This window comes from Doryrhamphus excisus, linkage group LG17 (genome assembly GCF_037039965.1).
Source record: "Doryrhamphus excisus strain RoL-2023G ecotype Guam linkage group LG17, RoL_Dexc_Guam_v1.1, whole genome shotgun sequence".
Lineage (NCBI taxonomy): Eukaryota > Metazoa > Chordata > Actinopteri > Syngnathiformes > Syngnathidae > Doryrhamphus > Doryrhamphus excisus.
In genome coordinates this window covers 1913650-1932940 of record NC_136373.1, presented here as the reverse complement: position 1 = coordinate 1932940, position 19291 = coordinate 1913650, and the positions used below count along the sequence as shown (strand labels likewise).

Genomic DNA, 19291 nt, shown 5'->3' with positions numbered 1-19291 from the left:
TGTCCATTTTTTCAGTAGCACTTTAAACATCAAACCGCATCATATAACAAAAGTTAATTTTGCGATTTTATTTTATAAATAAAATGAATAAAACACCTGGAATGCACACAAATAAATGATGCGTGATATACGATATGGACTACAAATATATTGACCCTTAAAGCGCACCTATTATGCTAATGTTTCCACCCTTTGTGTTGAGTTGTGGACTCCTATAGAGCAGCTACACACAATAACCAGCACAGAAAACTTTTTAAAAATTTTGCAGAATCTGCGCCTATTCCAGGCTTTACTCAACTCACACTGCAACTACACACAATCTGCGGAATTCATAAATGTCGAAAAGTCTCCTTTTGTTTGCAAATACACCAAAGGGGATGCAAAGTATGTAAAGTACGGATGTGAGCTAAATCGGTGAATTTGTATTACTAAGAATTTGACAGTTCCCCGCTAACCTAAACACCGCTATTATTGCACATGATTCTAATTAGTCCTTAAGTCCGGTGTGTGTCTGAATGACTGTTTCCAGGTGCTATCTCCAAACCCGCAGCAGGAGTCCATCTTCTATCACCTGCGACACTTACAAGATTTGTCTTTGCTATTTTTTTTCCCCTTCACGGTGTGTGTGCGTATGTGCACGTGCGAGCGTACGTCTGTATCAGTGCATGTCTGCTCATTATCACAAACCCCAGCCAGCGAGCGTGATGGATGTTGCAAGAGTCAAAAAAGATGAAGTAAAAGGAGGACAGAGAAGAAAAGACGCTGTCAAAGACGCTTAGAGGCCGAGGGATAAAAGCCAAATCTCCCACGTCAGCAAAGGGTGCATTGCATGACAATCACGCTGTGTAATGCACAATCCAGAGTATTGTCGGAAAAACAAATACATGCTAAGAACTCATGTGAAGATACGAGAAGTGGAATCTCGACAATCATCTGTGTTTTCCCAGCTTTCCTGCGCCGTAGTGTTGTGGCCCGCCAAGTCTGTGTGTGGTCCTGGTGTGGTTCAGCTACTCACAATCATTTCCATTTAAACATATCTGCGGCCTTCGCTGCAAACCACCGCTGTTCTCCACTCCATTGGAGGCAACACCAAAAAAAAAAAAACGCCTTGTATAACATGTGACATGTGACAGTCCATCGAAGTGCGTGGGAAACCGATTCCTCGTCATTCGTCTCATTTAATCGAGATAACAAGTAAACAGTTCGTTTTGCGTCAGCGGTGATGAACGGTTTTTGGGTTTGAAACTTCCGAGCGAGCGCTGCAGGGTATTGTCTGGTGGGGATGGGTGACTCCACTCCCAGGGCCTCCTTCTCGCCACAAACAACAGTGTACATCAGATCATTTAGAAGGAATGCAGTTGCCAGACCAGAAGATACAGTCAACCATATTTTTCTCGCTTTGATGAACATTTTGGGTGTGGCTCTTTTGGTCACAGGAATTATGAGTTCAGAAAGTTCTGTGAAGATACTGTAAATATGCAGACAATATGTTAACATATACTTTTTATTTAATAGCTTCATTTTGTTCAACCCATTCATGGATTTATTTGCAGTATTAAAAGCTAAACTGGAATTATTTGTCTTATTTTATCTGTAAAAGTGTCATACAATCTGCTACATGTGCCTGTGTCCATTTTTTCAGGAGCACTTTAAACATCAAACATCATATAACAAAAGTTAATTTCACGGTTTTATTTTACTGACTAGTCATGATGTGCTATATATATCACTATATGGACAGTTATTATGGTACACATAATGTCATTGTATGGTTATATCAACTCCTACTTTGGTACAGGACAAAAAATGCAAAAATTCAAAATTTTAAAAAAAATGTATTATGGAAAGCAGGAAGTGAACAAATGTAACATAATGTCATTGTATGGTCATATCACCTCGTACTTCGGTATGGGACAAAAAATACAAAAATTCAAAATTAAAAAAAAAACCTTAAACTGTATTATGGAAAGCAGGAAGTGAACAAATGTAACATAATGTCATTGTATGGTCATATCACCTCGTACTTCGGTATGGGACAAAAAATACAAAAATTCAAAATTTTAAAAAAAATTAAAAACTTAAACTGTATTATGGAAAGCAGGAAGTGAACAAATAACAGTTACTGATTGTAAAAGTACCAGATGGAAGGGTAGGATTTAATAAGCTTTGCTTCTTCCTACTCCTTTTGGACATGTGGAACTGGGAACTGATTATGGGATGCATTCAATTGTAATCTGATGCATGTTCAAATGAAATAAAACCATTACCATTACCATAAACGATATGGGCTACAAATATGTTCACCCTTAAAGGGCACCTATTATGATCATTTTTCGACCCTTTGTGTTGAGTTGTTGTTGGACTCCTATAGAGCAGCTACACACAATAACCAGCACAAAAAACTTTTGAAACTTTAAAAAAGTTTGCAGAATCTGCGTCTATCCCTTGGATTTGTGCCCGCATGTGGGCATGCCCTCCCTGCTGTGATCTCTAACTATAAACCATATAAGGAAGTCCACCCCTCTGTGACATCACAAAGAGCCAGTTTTACCACGCCTTTTGAAACCGAGCGTTTTAAGCCATCCCAAACTTCTTTCAGGGCTTCCTCTCCGCTGTGATTCCTAACTATGAACCATATAAGGAAGTCCACCTCTCTGTGACATCACAAAGGGCCAGTTTTACCACGCCTTCTGAAACCGAGCGTTTTAAGCCATCCCAAACTTTTTTCAGGGCTCACTTCCAAATGCGTAAACCTCATTATCTGAAACTTTGGCATTGTTTAATACGAGAATATGACATTTTAAATAAATTTATAGGTCAGAAAAGTGGAAAAAGTAGAATAGGTCCCTTTTAAAGAGTAGGTGAACATCCATTACTTTCCACCATTAAACGCCTGTCTCAGATTGATTGACTTTGACTATTTTTAAGTCATGTTGCGTGTTAAAAGTTTAAATGAAATACTTTGGTAGCAACTATCGGGCCAGATTCAAACGCTCGGTGGGCCGTATTTAGCCCCCGGGTTGTAGTTTGCCCATCCCTGGAGTAGAAGCTACATCATTTCTTCTGTTTAACGTTCATTCTGTCTGGGAGACAACGCTGAGCGATTCCCAGGGACGACTTCGCTTTGACGTTGTGTTGCAACACACTTTCCTTTAAGTCATCTGGCAACCAGGAAGGAATCACAGACCGGATTCAATGTGTGTTGACCCCAAACGGCTCTGAGCCCATTACAGAGTGATAAATGACCCAGCGGCGAGTCAGGGAGTCTTCAGAGCATCGAAAGAGGAAGAACAGGATGAAACGGGGAGTGATTACAGTCGCAGCTCCGCTCAAGGGACAAAATTGTTGAAACGGTACAAGAGAGATTGAACCGCAAGAACGGTGAGCTTGGCTTTGTAGAAGGAGGGTGGCCCGCAGAGACGAGCGGCTCCGAGGTGCCGAAAGGAAGGAGAAGAAGCGTGTGATCACAGAGGGCCTTCATGTTGACAACCGCAGCCGAGCTGCCTGTGACAGACCCTCATAGAACTTCTGCGGCTTTTTATTTACTGTTCCGCTTTGTTTTCACAAACACAATTCCACAAAAAAAAATCTTTTTGCATGCAAGTGCAACACATGGCCTGGAAAGAATAATAACAATAACAAAGGTTTTTTTTTTGTGTCGATTTCCCGAACAAATGCAGATGTGTGTTGCTTTTGGATCGGGTTTTAGTTTAATGGCTTTTATGATACGGATCTCGGTCATAGGTGTCCACCAAGGACTGACGCTGACGCACACACACATCTGCCACGTTTCTGTTCATGTTCAAGCCCGAAAATCAAAACGGTAATTTCGAAAGATGAACTATTAAAGCCGTTGATCACTTTTAAAATATGATTTTATTTAACAAAAAAAAAAGATCAATAACGACAACAAATCACATCCGAGGGCTGAAAATCTTGTGGTCACAGTTTAATGTAACTATATCTTTATTCCTATGTACAGTACGGATACTACAACTTATATTTATAATAAAAAAAATGATTAGACTTACTTTTACCACAATCCAATTTATATCTTCATTTTTTAATCAAATACATGTCCACAAAACGTCATGTGGACCATAAGAAAGTGCACCATTCTTCTTATCGGTGTTGCGAGGTTTTAAAGCTCACATTTAGGGCTCTATTTTCGTGGTGCAACGTGGCACATATTTTTCTGTTTGAATCTTTATTCTGAAAAGATGGAGTACATGAGGAGGAGATACCGAGAATATATGTACCGTGAAAAGTTCTCCTATTTGGTGATGACGGAGCAGCAATGCAGCGGGATGGAAAGCACGATGCTTGGATTAGCCTGCTGCTGTGTTTAATGTAAATGTCAGGAACAGATGATGTGTCCCACAAGGTGGTCTACGTGGCGATTACACTCAATTACATTTGGCTACTCACGCCTTGTCTCTTCCTTCTTTGCCACTTGCACCATTGAGAGTGGCGGAGGCGCAGGTGCGCCACGTTGTGCCGGACTGCGTTGCTCACAAAAATTTCAAAGTGCACTGGCCACACCCCATTGTTGTGGCACAGGTGTCCCGCGCCTGGTCTACGAAAACGGAGCCCATTAACTATTGCTTGGATTAGCCTGCTGCTGTGTTTAATGTAAATGTCAGGACCAGATGATGTGTCCCACAAGGTGGTCTACGTGGCGATTACACTCACGCCTTCTCTCCTCCATCTTTGCCACTTTGCCACCAGTTGGAGTGACGGAGGCGCGGGTGCGCCGCGTTGTGCCGGACTGCGTTGCTCATGAAAATTTCACAAAGTGCACTGGCCACACCCCATTGGCGTGGCATAGGTGTGGCGCAGGGCAGGTGTCCCGTGCCTTGTTTACGAAAACAGAGCCCATAAACTATTGATCCAAGCCCTGAGCTACGACCTTAAAGGACTGGACAAAGCACTTTGTCATGAAGCTAAAATCTGATAGCACGATGCTTGGATTAGCCTGCTGCTGTGTTTAATGTAAATGTCAGGAACAGATGATGTGTCCCACAAGGTGGTCTACGTGGCGATTACACTCACGCCTTCTCTCCTCCATCTTTGCCACCAGTTGGAGTGAGGGAGGCGCGGGTGCGCCGCGTTGTGCCGGACTGCGTTGCTCACAAAAATTTCAAAGTGCACACCCCATTGTTGTGGCATTGGGCAGGGCAGGTGTCCCGCCCCGCACCTCGTTTACGAAAACCGAGCCCATTAACTATTGATCCAAGCCCTGAGCTACGACCTTTAAGGACTGGACAAAGCACTTTGTCATGGAACTAAAATCTGATAAAGCTGAAGAACCAAAGAAGAAGCTCTGTAAAATTGCTGTAGCACCTGACTGATCACACTACGTAGGAGCTCTCAGTCCTTTCATGAAAATGTGTTGTCAGGAGGTATCTCAGGGCACGGACCTTCAAAGGTGGTGAGATGAAATGAGAACACTAAGAGTGTTTGGTGTTCTTGTGTTTGTTTCTGTTCTGTGACTTTGTTGGGATATGTTTCGATGCCAAACTGATCCGAGGGAAAGTTCTGTAAGGACGGATGGACACTGCCACCTTTGGTCACCTGGGAAACAGTGCCAGGAGGATGCAGATCAGTGTTGCGGAAAAAGACGGTGTGAGAGTAGGAGCTCTTCCACACTCCATTGAGTTCTCCTGCGGAAAGAAGTGGGCCAAACGTGATGATGTAGAACAGATATGGAACATTTTAATACAACCCACATGCTGGCTCAGCCGAGATTACAACATGCAGACTATTTTATGAGCGTGGAAATACCTCAGGGTGAAACGGGTGACAGGTATCTGGGCGCCTCCGATCCTTTTGCATCTTCAGCCTCTCACACTTCAGAGACTCGTTATGTAAAGGTGACGTTAAGGAGATAAAAAGACAACTGCCTATTCGGAAATAATAAAATAAAATAAAATAAAATAAAATAAAATAAAATAAAATAAAATAAAATAAAATAAAATAAAATAAAATTTAAATACTTCAATTTAATTTAATAAAATAATAAAATTAAATTAAATTAAAAACAAAAAACCCCATAAACTATATTAAGAAAGCAGGAAGTGAACAAATGTAACATAACGTCATTGTATGGTCATATCACCTCGTAGTTCGGTATGGGACAAAAAATACAAAAATTAAAAATTAAAAAAAAAAAAAAAATACTTAAACTGTATTATGGAAAGCAGGAAGTGAACAAATGTAACATAATGTCATTGTATGGTCATATCACCTCATACTTCGGTATGGGACAAAAAATACAAAAATTCAAAATTAAAAAAAAAACAAAAAAACAAACTGTATTATGGAAAGCAGGAAGTGAACAAATGTAACAGTTACTGATTGTAAAAGTACCAGATGGAGGGGTAGGATTTAATAAGCTTTGCTTCTTCCTACTCCTTTTGGACATGTGGAACTGGGAACTGATTATGGGATGCACTCAATTGTAATCTGATGCATGTTCAAATGAAATTAAACCATTACCATTACCAACATGAATATACTGATGTATTCCAGAGCAAAGGAATTACCCAATTCCCTGCTCATACTAACACCATACAAATATAAATATGCCTGTGTATAATAAAACTAAAATGAAAAAAAACAACAACTCACCTTTAACACATAATGGAGAGGGAACAGGAAATATTTGCAGTGTTTAATCTGAATTTATGGAGGTCATGAATGGTCATAAATGCATGTAAATTAATGTGTGTATGTAATAAGAACTCCTTTCCATGTTGCAATAAATTCCATTTAAGGGTGTACACTTATCATGACACGGCATGTTCATAACTAGAATATATTTGGTCGATATTAGTTATGCCAATGCACAGTTATGTTGTTAATATTACAAGATATGGTATGCATCTCAAATGTCCTGCATGTGACCCCGATCCAGGTCTTTGTCAGTAAAGGATATACATGATTTCAACAGGATCCATCGTGATTGGCTCGAACATACTGCAGTCACACTTATTGTCCACCACCACCATGAACAGATTGCTGCTGGGAATCTGCTGGATCACAAAGGACCTGCCAATCATATCAGAAAATCATTGTGAAGTCCATGTTGGGATTTGTGCACAACGATGAAATATATTTCCATTGATTTGTGTTTGAGACTTCACTGGATGAATGTCAAAGCACTCAAGGCCAGCTGTCAATCAACACACATAGACAGATGGCGGCAGAATATTTCTACGCCTTCAATTCGCTTTCTCGTGCATTCAAATCCAAGGTGAACTTCGGTGAAGTGTTGGCTAAGGAGAAATAAATGGGAACCACGATTGTTCGTAGCCTCGTGGCAAACTTTCACCGATTGGCTCGCTGCCTCAGCATCCTGGCCAATCGGTAAAAACTGGTAAAACCGCCACAGCCTCATTTCTACGGGATATTCTCCTAATTTATGGAATGGCCAATTCAATCCAACCGGTCAGGTTGTTTTCTTGAAATATTTTCGTAATGAAAATTTTTTCATCATTTCATATTCCAGGTATTCCTCAAAAAACCCGTTTTTGATATCATGCCATTCACATTTTTAACTTACCTTTTATACATTTTAAGAATTTTTTGTTTTTGTGTTACTACCCCAACCTTCCATAAGTGGGTCAAAAATGACCCGGTCAGGTTGTTTTCTTGAAATATCTTCATAATGAAAATTTTGATAATTTCATATTCCAGGTATTCGTCAAAAAACATGTTTTTGATATCATGCCATTCACATTTTTAACTTACCTTTTATACATTTTAAGATTTTTTTTTTTGTGTTACTACCCCAACCTTCCATAAGTGGGTCAAAAATGACCTGCATGCATTTTCTAATGAAATCCAATAGGAACCTTTGATTCTTATCAACTCCTAAATATAATACTAAATATCATACAAGTGATTATTCCTAATCAAAATGGTAAAAATTGCATAAAAACGCATTGATTCTAGTATGGGTCATTTTTGACCCACTTATGGAAGAGTGTAGGGTCCACTCACTCGTGCATCTAAGGGTTAACCCTTAAAGGTTGGGGTAGTAAAATTTCTTAAAATGTATAAAAGTTAAAAATGTGAATGGCATGATATCAAAAACATGTTATTTGAGGAATACCTGGAATATGAAATTATACAATTTTTCATTATGAAGATATTTCACGAAAACAACCTGACCGGGTCATTTTTGACCCACTTATGGAAGGTTGGGGTAGTAACACACAAAAAAAAATTCTTAAAATGTTTAAAAGGTAAATTAAAAATGTGAATGGCATGATATCAAAAACGTGTTTTTTTAGGAATACCTGGAATATGAAATTATATAAAATTTCATTACAAAGATATTTCAAGAAAACAACCTGACCGGGTCATTTTTGACCCACTTATGGAAGGTTGGGGTAGTAACACAAAAACAAAAATGTCTTAAAATGTATAAAAGGTAAGTTTAAAACATGTTTTTTGAGGAATACCTGGAATATGAAATGATAAAAAAAATTTTCATTACAAAGATATTTCAAGAAAACAACCTGACCGGGTCATTTTTGACCCACTTATGGAACGTTGGGGTAGTAACCCAAAAATTTATGGAACGGCCAATTCAATCCAACCACCAACAACCTTCAGTTGCGGCTTTGCACCAGCCCACCACGCTTTAATAGAGTCATCCCACCATGACAAACCAAGCCAACATGGAAGCCAAGCCTGTCCCACTCATGGTGAATAGAAGAAGGCTGATGTTTAGCAATATGCTGATCTTGGAGGAAAACGTACTCAGACAGCACACACACCGGCCTTGAAGACACATCCATTGAACGGTTCTGCAGGAAAAAGTCGAAGTTTGCATGCTTTGTTTTTCACCGTCTTTGCTCACATGGCTTAATGGATGCATGCTCATATTTTCCTTTTTTTTTCCATCATGGCATAACTAATCCATAAATGCATGTGTGGTTTTCATCTGTCATCATCGTTGAGAAATATGATCATTACAACTGTATGTGCTTCAGCACATATTAATTCAGTGAGGTTTTTTTTTTTTTTTTTTGGGTGCGAATATTTGGGTGGTTGTTCAAACACTTGAAACATTACCATAAAATAATAACAACTTTCTTCTGCAATAATACCCCAAAAATCTGTTTGTGGTCACGAAATGAACTTTGGTACTGCATTAGGAGTCAGAACAAAATAATGTGACAAAAAACAGAACCCTGAATATCTCAACGTCTTGAATTCGATATTGTTTTGTGGACTTATGGTATGTTGTTTTGCACACGGAACACTCAGAAATACATAGTGTGCTTGAACGCCACGTTGGTCTTCCACTACGACTCCTACCTGGCAGCTCTAAACGCAGCATCCTTCTACCAATATATTCAGTATCTCTACTCTGGACATGTCCCAACCATCTCAGTCTGGTCTCTCGGACTTTATCTCCAAGGCCTTTAACATAAATGTTGCTATGATGTACTCGTTCCTGATCCTATCCATCCCGGTCACTCCCAATTCTCATCTCTGCTATCTCCAGTTCTGCTTCTGTTTTTTTCCTCAGTGGATCTGGAGTACTCGTTCCTGATCCTATCCATCCCGGTCACTCCCAATTCTGATCTCTGCTATCTCCAGCTTTGCTTCTGTTTTTTTTCCTCAGTGGATCTGGAGTACTCGTTCCTGATCCTATCCATCCCGGTCACTCCCAATTCTCATCTCTGCTATCTCCAGTTCTGCTTCTGGTTTTCTCCTCAGAGGATCTGGAGTACTCGTTCCTGATCCTATCCATCCCGGTCACTCCCAATTCTCATCTCTGTTATCTCCAGTTCTGCTTCTGTTTTTTTTCCTCAGTGGATCTGGAGTACTCGTTCCTGATCCTATCCATCCCGGTCACTCCCAATTCTCATCTCTGCTATCTCCACTTCTGCTTCTGGTTGTTTCCTCAGTGGATCTGGAGTACTCGTTCCTGATCCTATCCATCCCGGTCACTCCCAATTCTCATCTCTGCTATCTCCACTTCTGCTTCTGGTTGTTTCCTCAGTGGAACTGTCTCCAGACAGAAGAACATGACCGGTCTCACCACAGGTTTGTATACCAAATTGCATGCTGAGGACGACAATACGTATTAATTTGACTAGTTTGTTATATATTGTAGTAACCAAGACAGTGTAAAAAACTTGGTTGAAAACCAAAAACCCAAACCTATGGAACCTTCTTGTTGGTTTGTTCCCTATCAAGTGTGAGTACTGTATATTACTGTGTGTTTGTTAGTAGCATAAATACGATAATCTACACTTACCATCCACGATTAATAAATACCTACGCAATAACCAAACTATGTTTTTGAATGAATACATCTCTGACAGCATGAGAGTACTTTTTATGTATGCATCCCCACAGCGGGATTGTGTAAACAAATTCACGAGGGCTGCTCCACACACATTTCTCCCTGGCAGTTCCACAGCTGGGAGCAATGAAGGCCTCATCAGAGGGTTCCGGAGAACACCCCACAATTGCCTGACAGAAAAACGCAAATTGTTAATGGGGACCACACTCATTTTCTCATTTTTAAAAGGAAGCCTTTTTTTAAAAACCAACCTCTCTCCCTCATCTCAAAATATCTCACGTCGCCAACTGTGTTAGCATGTGTTACCAGACAAATGACCTTTATGGATTATACAGAAATGATGTTTTAAATGATATCCATGTAGTATTCAAGTATGTAAAAATACTACAACACGAATGTCTGTGTGTGTAACTCATACTTGATGCAACCGCCGCAGTCGATGTTTCCTGTGTTTTCCTTGATGGTTCTCTCGGAGACAAAGGCCGGGTACTCCGTGTCACATGGTACCTGCATGCTTCGACCCAATCTCTGAGCTGATCCGGGAAAAAGATGAAAGAAAGGAAAACGATGGGGATGGGAAAAATGGGTTAGTTGAGGGTTCCTGGAAGCTGAATTGCCAAAATAGTTGTACAAATAGAATTCAAGTAAACAGAAACACCGCATCCTTGTAAATATACACACTTGAGAGAAAACAGAATTTGCTGAGTAGGTTTATAAGGTAAACCCAAGCCAGGTACATTAAGTTGGCCTCTACTGCCACCCAGAGGCTTAAATGGCTTCTTTTCATAAGCGCTAACATTTTTTCCAAGCAAGTCTTTAACCTTTAGATGCATAAGTGGGTCAAAAATGACCCGGTCGGGTTGTTTTCTTGGAATATCTTTGTAATGAAAATTTGATTAATTTAAATATAATTTTTGTTTTTGTGTTACTACCCCAACCTTCCATAAGTGGGTCAAAAATGACCCGGTCAGGTTGTTTTCTTGAAATATCTTTGTAATAAAATTTTTTTAATCATTTCATATTCCAGGTATTCCTCAAAAAAACATGTTTTTGATATAATGCCATTCACATTTTTAACTTACCTTTGATACATTTTAAGAAATTTTTGTTTTTGTGTTACTACCCCAACCTTCCATAAGTGGGTCAAAAATGACCCGGTCAGGTTGTTTTCTTGAAATATCTTTGTAATTAATTTTTTTTTATCATTTCATATTCCAGGTATTCCTCAAAAAACATGTTTTTGATATCATGCCATTCACATTTTTAACTTACCTTTTATACATTTAAAGAATTTTTTGTTTTTGTGTTACTACCCCAACCTTCCATAAGTGGGTCAAAAATGGCCTGGTCAGGTTGTTTTCTTGAAATATCTTTGGAATTAATTTTTTTTTTCATTTCATATTCCAGGTAGTCCTCAAAAAACATGTTTTTGATATCATGCCATTCACATTTTTAACTTATCTTTTATACATTTTAATAAAGTTTTGTTTTTGTGTTACTACCCCAACTTCCATAAGTGGGTCAAAAATGACCTGCATGCATTTTCTAATGAAATCCAATAGGAACCTTTGATTCTTATCAACGTATCAACTCCTAAATATAATACTAAATATCATACAAGTGATTATTCCTAACCCAAATGACAAAATTGCATAAAAACGCATTGACTCTAGTATGGGTTATTTTTGACCCACTTATGGAAGAGTGTATTGTCCACTCATTCATGCATTTAAAGGTTTACATGATCATTTTCCTTTCAAATAAAGCCATAAGAACCGTTTTTCCACCAGGAAAGTGCTATTCACAAAGCAAAATGTAAACTGATCCATTGACATTGTCATTGAAAAAATAACTCATGTTTGACTTCATAAGTCAAACTTGACCGCAGAGGAAGAGAATAAAAGAGGCACGCGTCCAAAAAGCAACAAATAAAAGCTGGAAGAGGATGAAATTACCTCAGGTGACCTCAGCAATGGCGTCCATCTGTCAGCATGCATTGATTTTATTTGTTTGTCCCAAACGAGAATAACTGATGTATATTTGTATGGATCGTAACGGTAATTCATATCCACTTTATTTTTGTTTTTTCTTTACTGGCTTCATTTTCTTCCAGGCACACATTTAATGATATTAATTCAAGGTTTGGAACACCGAATACCAAACGCCTGTCTGAAATTTAAGCTATCATATTGCAGTATTAATTCAAGCCAAAACTAATATTTAGTGTTTTTGTTAAGAAAAAGGGAATAGAACTACAGCACCACAAAATGAAAGTCAATGCTTCCCTCAACATCCTCTTATCATGAATGAAGGGAAGCTCTCCAAGCCGTTGGGCAATTTCACAGTTGGCTAGCCTCAGGTCTTAGCGGCGCTCTCTATCTTTTCACAATGCAAACACGGACCTGTGACACCCAGATGACATGTGCCAATTCAGCCGCCTGTAAGCCAGTCTGCCCCGCCCACCAAGCTCAACTAATCCCATTCGTTAATGCATGGAAGTCTGTGTACGCACATGCAGTAATTAAACAATTCCATTCAAAGTACAGACATAATCCACTTTCCCTTAACCCTTAGATCAGCGGTCTCAAACACGCGGCCCGCGGGACACTAGTTTGAGGCTCCCGCCTTGATATGAAAGTTTAATGTCAGTGCGACCCGCGGAAGTTTGATATGGATGCTGTATGGTATCATGTACCCAGAAAAAATTATTACGTTTGATTCATGTTCATGTTAAAGGTTAAATAACTGTTAATAGTTATCCTCCCTATCCGTGTGGAAGTGGTAAGTTTTTGGCTATTTAAGTTGAAAGGAAATAACTTGAAGGCTACCGTTTAGGTCGCTAGCTCTCTAGTTTGCGAGTTAGCATGTGTCTCAATTATTAGAGCCCTGTAGACATGACAAAACACGACTATAGTTACATTTATACTTTTTTTAAATTTACAACATATTGCGCAACTGCAGGGTCTCGAGACACATGCTAACTCGCAAACTAGAGAGCTAGCGACCTAAACGGTAGCCTTCAAGTTATTTCCTTTCAACTTAAATAGCCAAAAACTTACCACTTCCACACGGATAGGGAGGATAACTATTAACAGTTATTTAACCTTTAACATGAACATGAATCAAACGTAATAATTTTTTCTGGGTACATGATACCATACAGCATCCATATCAAACTTGCGCGGGCCGCACTGACATTAAACTTTCATATCAAGGCGGGGGCCTCAAACTAGTGTCCTGCGGGCCACATTTGGCCCGCGGGCCGCATGTTTGAGACCCCTGATTTAGACAATACAATATAATTCCTGGGAAATTAAACAATAATTAAATGAAATAATAAAAATAATTATAATAATTTAAATAACTAAATAATGGAATTAAATGCAAAGAATAAAGTGCCTGTAATGCTTAATGATGAAGAATGGCGATTTTTTTCTTAACGATATACCAAATAAAATAAATACATGAATGTAGATACGCCGACATCAGTTGTACGTGTGTGTGTGTGTGTGTTCTTACCTTTTGCCGTGACGTCAGATTGCCACCAGCTATAAAGGTTGAACTCCACGAAGAATCTATTATATAAAGACAACATTGACATAACATTACAAGGTCATTCAATGTTAGAATAATCGGAACTGTGTAAGCAGTGGAACACCCCCCCACCCCAAAAAAGAATATTTTAATGAACATGAAGTCGAATCTGCGGTGACAACAGACCACCCAGGAACATTCTCCAGCCACAGTGTGGCATCGTCGGCCTCCACCGACTGAATGAAACATCAGGCAGCCATTACCACATCACGTCAACATGCGTGAGTGGACGCCGGCAAACAAATATACAGATGGCACACAACAACACACAAAGCCGATTGGAGTCTTCAAAAAAAAAAAAAAAAAAAAACAGAATTATGAGTCCTGCTATTACAACCAGACCACTATGCTCCCACATCCACCCGATTCTTACATCACAAGCTCGGTTAGGATCCACTTTGCAGCTGAGAGGAAGGCAAAGTAAGGCTGAGGAGACAGGAAATGAACAAAAATGTTACCATAAAGCTTATTCCGAGGATTGTGTAACCTTTGTTCCAAGAAATACTCACATCCAAGAGTGTGGATCCACTTCCACTACTTTCCGAATAGACCCAGCAAAGAGCCTGGTAGTCATACAGTGTCACCCTGATAACAGATAACAGAATTTGATTGCTCCGATATCCCCAAAAAGCATTTTTTTTTTTACTATTATTAATTTAAACAATGTTTTTTAATCTAGAATTATCTTTGTGCAAATGTCTTCATCATACAGTCCTGGTGACACAGCTGAAACACCACCAGGAACCAGTTAGGACTCATCCAAGTCCCGTTATTGGATAAGCAACAAACCCTTCTAATGTGCAAATATATGTTCATGATTCATATATCGTATCTGTCATTTTGCATGGAAACATTTAATCATCAAAGTGGGTTGACAAAAACAACCTTAGCTGATCCTGACAAATTTCTCTGGCAGCTCGTGTTGACCTCACACTCGGGATTAATCAGGATCAAAATTGTTCACGTCGATTCTGCGCAGATAGCTGGAATCTTTCAACGCAGAGTGTATTGGTTTGATTAGTTAAGATCAACACTATAAGCTCTGTTAGTCATCAGGATAATTCTTTGACGGACGCAAGCTGAATTATTCACGCATTACGTCATGCTCAATTTCAAATAAATCATCATCCAACACTAAAGATCCTTTGAAATCTTTGAATCCACCAGGACTCTTGAACTTTATCATAATTGGGATGAACCCAATTTGTCATCCATGGATTTTACAGAGCGGGATGCTGAATAAAGTTTTGAAAATGTGGTTGTAATTGTCTATGTGGACCCAAATAATAAAACCGTGCATGAAGATTTCACAAACAGATCACACAAGTAATGTTTATGATTTTTTTCGTATTTTACTTACAGTATATTATGACTGAGAATGTTTATATGTGAGATCATTTTACATATTAATTTAAAAGTACCAACAATTTACCTCTTAAAAGATCCCATCTGCAGGAGTTTACTCATTACAGCTCCTTCTGCTTCTCCGAAAAAATTCCCTGTCTTAGGACAAAAGGAAAATGTAATTAATATTCCATATCTGTATTGAGTTATCCACTTGGGGGCAGTATTGGTAGCTCTGTGGCGGTCGCCTACCCTTTCAGACATTTGACTTGAAGCATGTACAGTATATATATTATTGCTGTCAAAGTTTTAATTGCACTAATTTTTTTGACGCACAATTAACAGAGATAAAGCGGTATTTTGATTAGTAAATTTTTGCCATAGGGAAATGCGAAGGTACTGAAACACTGCTGGTATTTTTTTTAATGTACATTTACAAATGGTACCTTTGCATATGAGTGTTCCAAATAACGAGTTTTAATGGGATAATTTTTTGCTTCAAACTGTGATCTAAAATTTTGTTAACGGCTAGCTAGTTAATGGCCAGCATAGCCAAGGACAGCAACGTTACGGATCATGTCATTACAGCGCTAGCAACGTTAGCATTAGCTAAAATTAGCAGTGTACTAGCTACTTATCGACACATCAGTAAAACATAGTTACATGATAGCGATCTAATTTATCGTATTTATGTTTTATTGTGTATAACTATGTCAGTAACAACAATACAGATACAGCCTAGACTTTTTCATCAGACAAATATGCACATTAGCATTCATTAGCATTAAATCTTGCCGTTATGCAGTCCCACATAGTATCAGTACTTTGAACTTACTAAATTAGAAAGTGTTGTTCCCAGTTTGGGTGTGTGACCAATAACAGCGAAGGTGGGCCGTGAAAGGTGTAAGAAATGAAAAGAGACCGTTTTGGTCAGCTGGAATAGGTGCAGATTCTGGAAGATCTGCAACATTTTCTGTGCGGGTTATTGTGTGTAGCTGCTCTATATGAGTCTGCAAAAATAAGCATAATAGGTCCCCTTTAAACATTAAAATTTGATTACTTACAAGTTGTCACACAAAATGGGTCTAGGGTCACCAGTTGAAAATCACTGCTGTTGGTTTCCAAAATGGGGTACGCAAATTGTGATATGGAGTATGTGAAAAAACAAAAAACAATTGTCACCGAACACTCTCAATTATGAGGGCTCCATTACTTTTAGTTGTGGACTCCTATAGAGTCCACACACGATAACAGAAAGCACAGAAAGCTTTCTAGATCTTCCAGCATATGCACCTATTCCAGCTGTATTTCTTTGCATCATTCATGCTCCCCGCAAAAACAGACTTTTTTATTATGTTTGTTTGTCTGTTTTATTATTCCACCCATGGCCCACCTCCAGACACACCCACTCCGCTGTGGTGTTTATATTTCCTTGATATATTATGACTTATAATATAACAAATGCAAGTCTCACCAGAGTATAGTCCTCTGCCACCAGAATGAAGCCATTGTTGTCAATGAGGTAACAATTAATGTTCTGTTGGAAAGAAGAAAAAACATTTTCAAGTCAAATTTTTGAAAATCAGAAGAAAAACAAAACACCAGAGGGATAAAAAACAGACCTCATCATCACAACTTTTGGAGCACTTTCCATCAAGGGCGGCACACTGAAAAAGGAGAAATATAAGCAGCTGTAATGTTAGGCTAAGAATATAAAGCTCCCCTGCCGGGTGAAAATGGAAATACTGCTTATGAATCCATATCATTGACAAAAGCTTGAAGCACATTAGCATGATTCATAGGTTGTGGGAAAATAGAGGATTTTAAAAATATGTTTTTTTGCTTTTTTTGTGTGTACCTGTCTGCTGGCTGTCCAGAATTTCCTCTGAAAGAAATCTAGTTTCATTTGGATGCCCACGGCTGAAAAATAGAAAACACAGTAGAATTCAATTAAATATGCAATGGAGCTTCTGGAGGACAGGAGCTGGTGTGAGAATGTATGGATGTTTATTGAGAACTTTGGAGGACGATCCATAGAGAAAATACCAAAGTTGTGGATATAGGCGGAGGTCGACAGAGTGTAGTTATCAAAAGAAAGAGTGAAATTAATATTTTTTTAATGGTTTTTATTTGGGACCGATGATGAATATGTCTGATTTGTCTCAGTTGAGTTGAAGTACATTTCAGTACATCCAAGATTTAATTTCAATGAGGCAGTTAGTCAGGGTTGGATGTCGAAAGTGGAGACCATAGCGGAGGCTGATGTTGCCAAGGGAGAGCAAATACAGAATGAAAAGTAGTGGACAAATCATTGATCCCTGGGGGACACCATGTCATAGAGGAGCAGTGGAAGAGGTGCAGTTGTCAATGCTGATAAATCGTTATCTGTTTGTGAAGTATGACCTTAACCAGGAGAGGGTGGAGCCTGTAATGTTCAGAGAATTGATGGTATCCGATTGTTATGAAAGGTTGAGAACTTTTAAATAATAATAAACATAATTACTTGAAAATGGGGGTAATAGGAAATAAAATCAGGTTTGCACTTTGTGTGATTGTTAAGGCTAGTACTGTGTTGCCGTGGCCTGTTTTTAGCTGTCACCCAGAGGAACAGGTGCAGATTGTCTTGTCATAAGCTTCGCCAGATCTTTTCAGCAGCCCACCGTTTCTACACCCACTTGGAAAACCCAGGAGGAAAAGTTAATTTAAGATGCTGAGCAATGGAAACAGAGCCTAGATTATGATGCCAAAACACATATACAGTAGATATATATATATTTTTTTACCCTAAAAATACAACAGAATAGTTGTAAGGACAGAATGGTGGGAAACTGTCAGTTCTCAGGCATAAATGAATGGGAATCTGTCAAAGTGCATTACAGGTAAAAAGAAGCAGTCGCATAGCAGTATTATGTAGTACTAGTATTAAATGTTTCATGGACAATATAATAAACCACTGACTTAGAATGTCTGCTCTCACTGGGGTGGCTGTATCTTTCAGCAAAAGATGTAGAGGTAAAAAAAAAAAAAAAAGTTATGTGCATTGTTAGCTACCTCGTGGTAGCTGGTTTGATGGACAAAATTACACAAAAGTTGCAGTTTTCCTTCAAGAGGTCTCTGCCTTATAGCGTAGAATTCACGTTTTAAATGTGGGGGCATGCAGTCTATATGGGCTGAGCTGGGTTTATGAATACAAAGATGAAGAGTCATAAAATCCACTCCAAATCCACTCATCACCGATATCCCTTCAGCACAATCCCAGGCAGGAAGAGATGACAACCAGCTTAAAGCCTCCAGTTAATTGGAACTCTCTTCAGGGATTGTAGAAGCCAAAAGACACACAAATACGCACATGAGAGAAAGTCGGAATTTTGTGTCTTCATTTTATATCATGTCAAAAAAATGCTAACGATGCTTTGTAAAAAAAAAGTCACAACGCTGATGGGTTTTTGAATGAGTGACAAATCAGGTAGTTTGCCCTTCAGGTTTTGCCGAAGAAACATAAATCATACGGTCATATCAGGTGTAGCTTTATTTGCATTTGTATTAGTTCCATTTTTTTCCGCTTGGGTCAGATGCTTATAGACTCCACTCATACTGTTATGCAATCAATCATACTATACTATTAAAAAAAAATGATTTAGTTTTTTTTTTTTTTTTTTCATGATGCCTGACCCGTCACATGTCACTGGGAAAGACGTACCGTTGGAATACCCATTTTTTTCAATTTGATAAAAAATGTAAAATAAAGTATATGTGTATTTTTTATTTTATAAATGACTGAGAAAAAAAATAAAAATACATTATCAAAGGTAAAAGACACTTAGCCTGATAGTACTGTTATATTGGCATTTCCAGTATTGAAATTAAGAAGAAGAAAAAAAAAATCAATCATACTATCAAAAATAGTATATAGAGGCTTTGCTCTAGTGTAAGATAGTCAAAGATTGTCTACGTAACAAGCTCAACTTAAATGATTTAATATGACAGCGTGAATCAAAAGCATTGAGCTAAAACTAGGCTGGACAA

The 19291-nt window shown here is 38.6% G+C and overlaps 1 protein-coding gene across 4 annotated transcripts in view; it reads right to left on the bottom strand.

Moving 5' to 3' along the window:
• Positions 1-3857: 3857 nt before the first annotated feature.
• LOC131137224 (voltage-dependent calcium channel subunit alpha-2/delta-3-like) overlaps positions 3858-19291 on the bottom strand; it is a 92978-nt gene continuing 77544 nt past the window's right edge. For 3 of the 4 annotated variants that reach the window (XM_078797905.1, XM_078797906.1, XM_078797907.1), the window contains 11 exons: positions 17124-17185; positions 16888-16932; positions 16740-16802; positions 15354-15424; positions 14431-14506; positions 14295-14347; positions 13847-13902; positions 10746-10860; positions 6933-7050; positions 5785-5862; positions 3858-5663 (listed from right to left, as the gene is read on the bottom strand). In XM_078797905.1, coding sequence (XP_078654031.1) covers positions 5571-5663; positions 5785-5862; positions 6933-7050; positions 10746-10860; positions 13847-13902; positions 14295-14347; positions 14431-14506; positions 15354-15424; positions 16740-16802; positions 16888-16932; positions 17124-17185 — 830 coding nt within the window. In that variant the 3' untranslated portion in view covers positions 3858-5570. Of the gene's footprint in view, positions 5664-5784; positions 5863-6932; positions 7051-10745; positions 10861-13846; positions 13903-13934; positions 14207-14294; positions 14348-14430; positions 14507-15353; positions 15425-16739; positions 16803-16887; positions 16933-17123; positions 17186-19291 lie in introns of those variants that run through there. The other variant, XM_078797908.1, reaches the window with a different exon arrangement.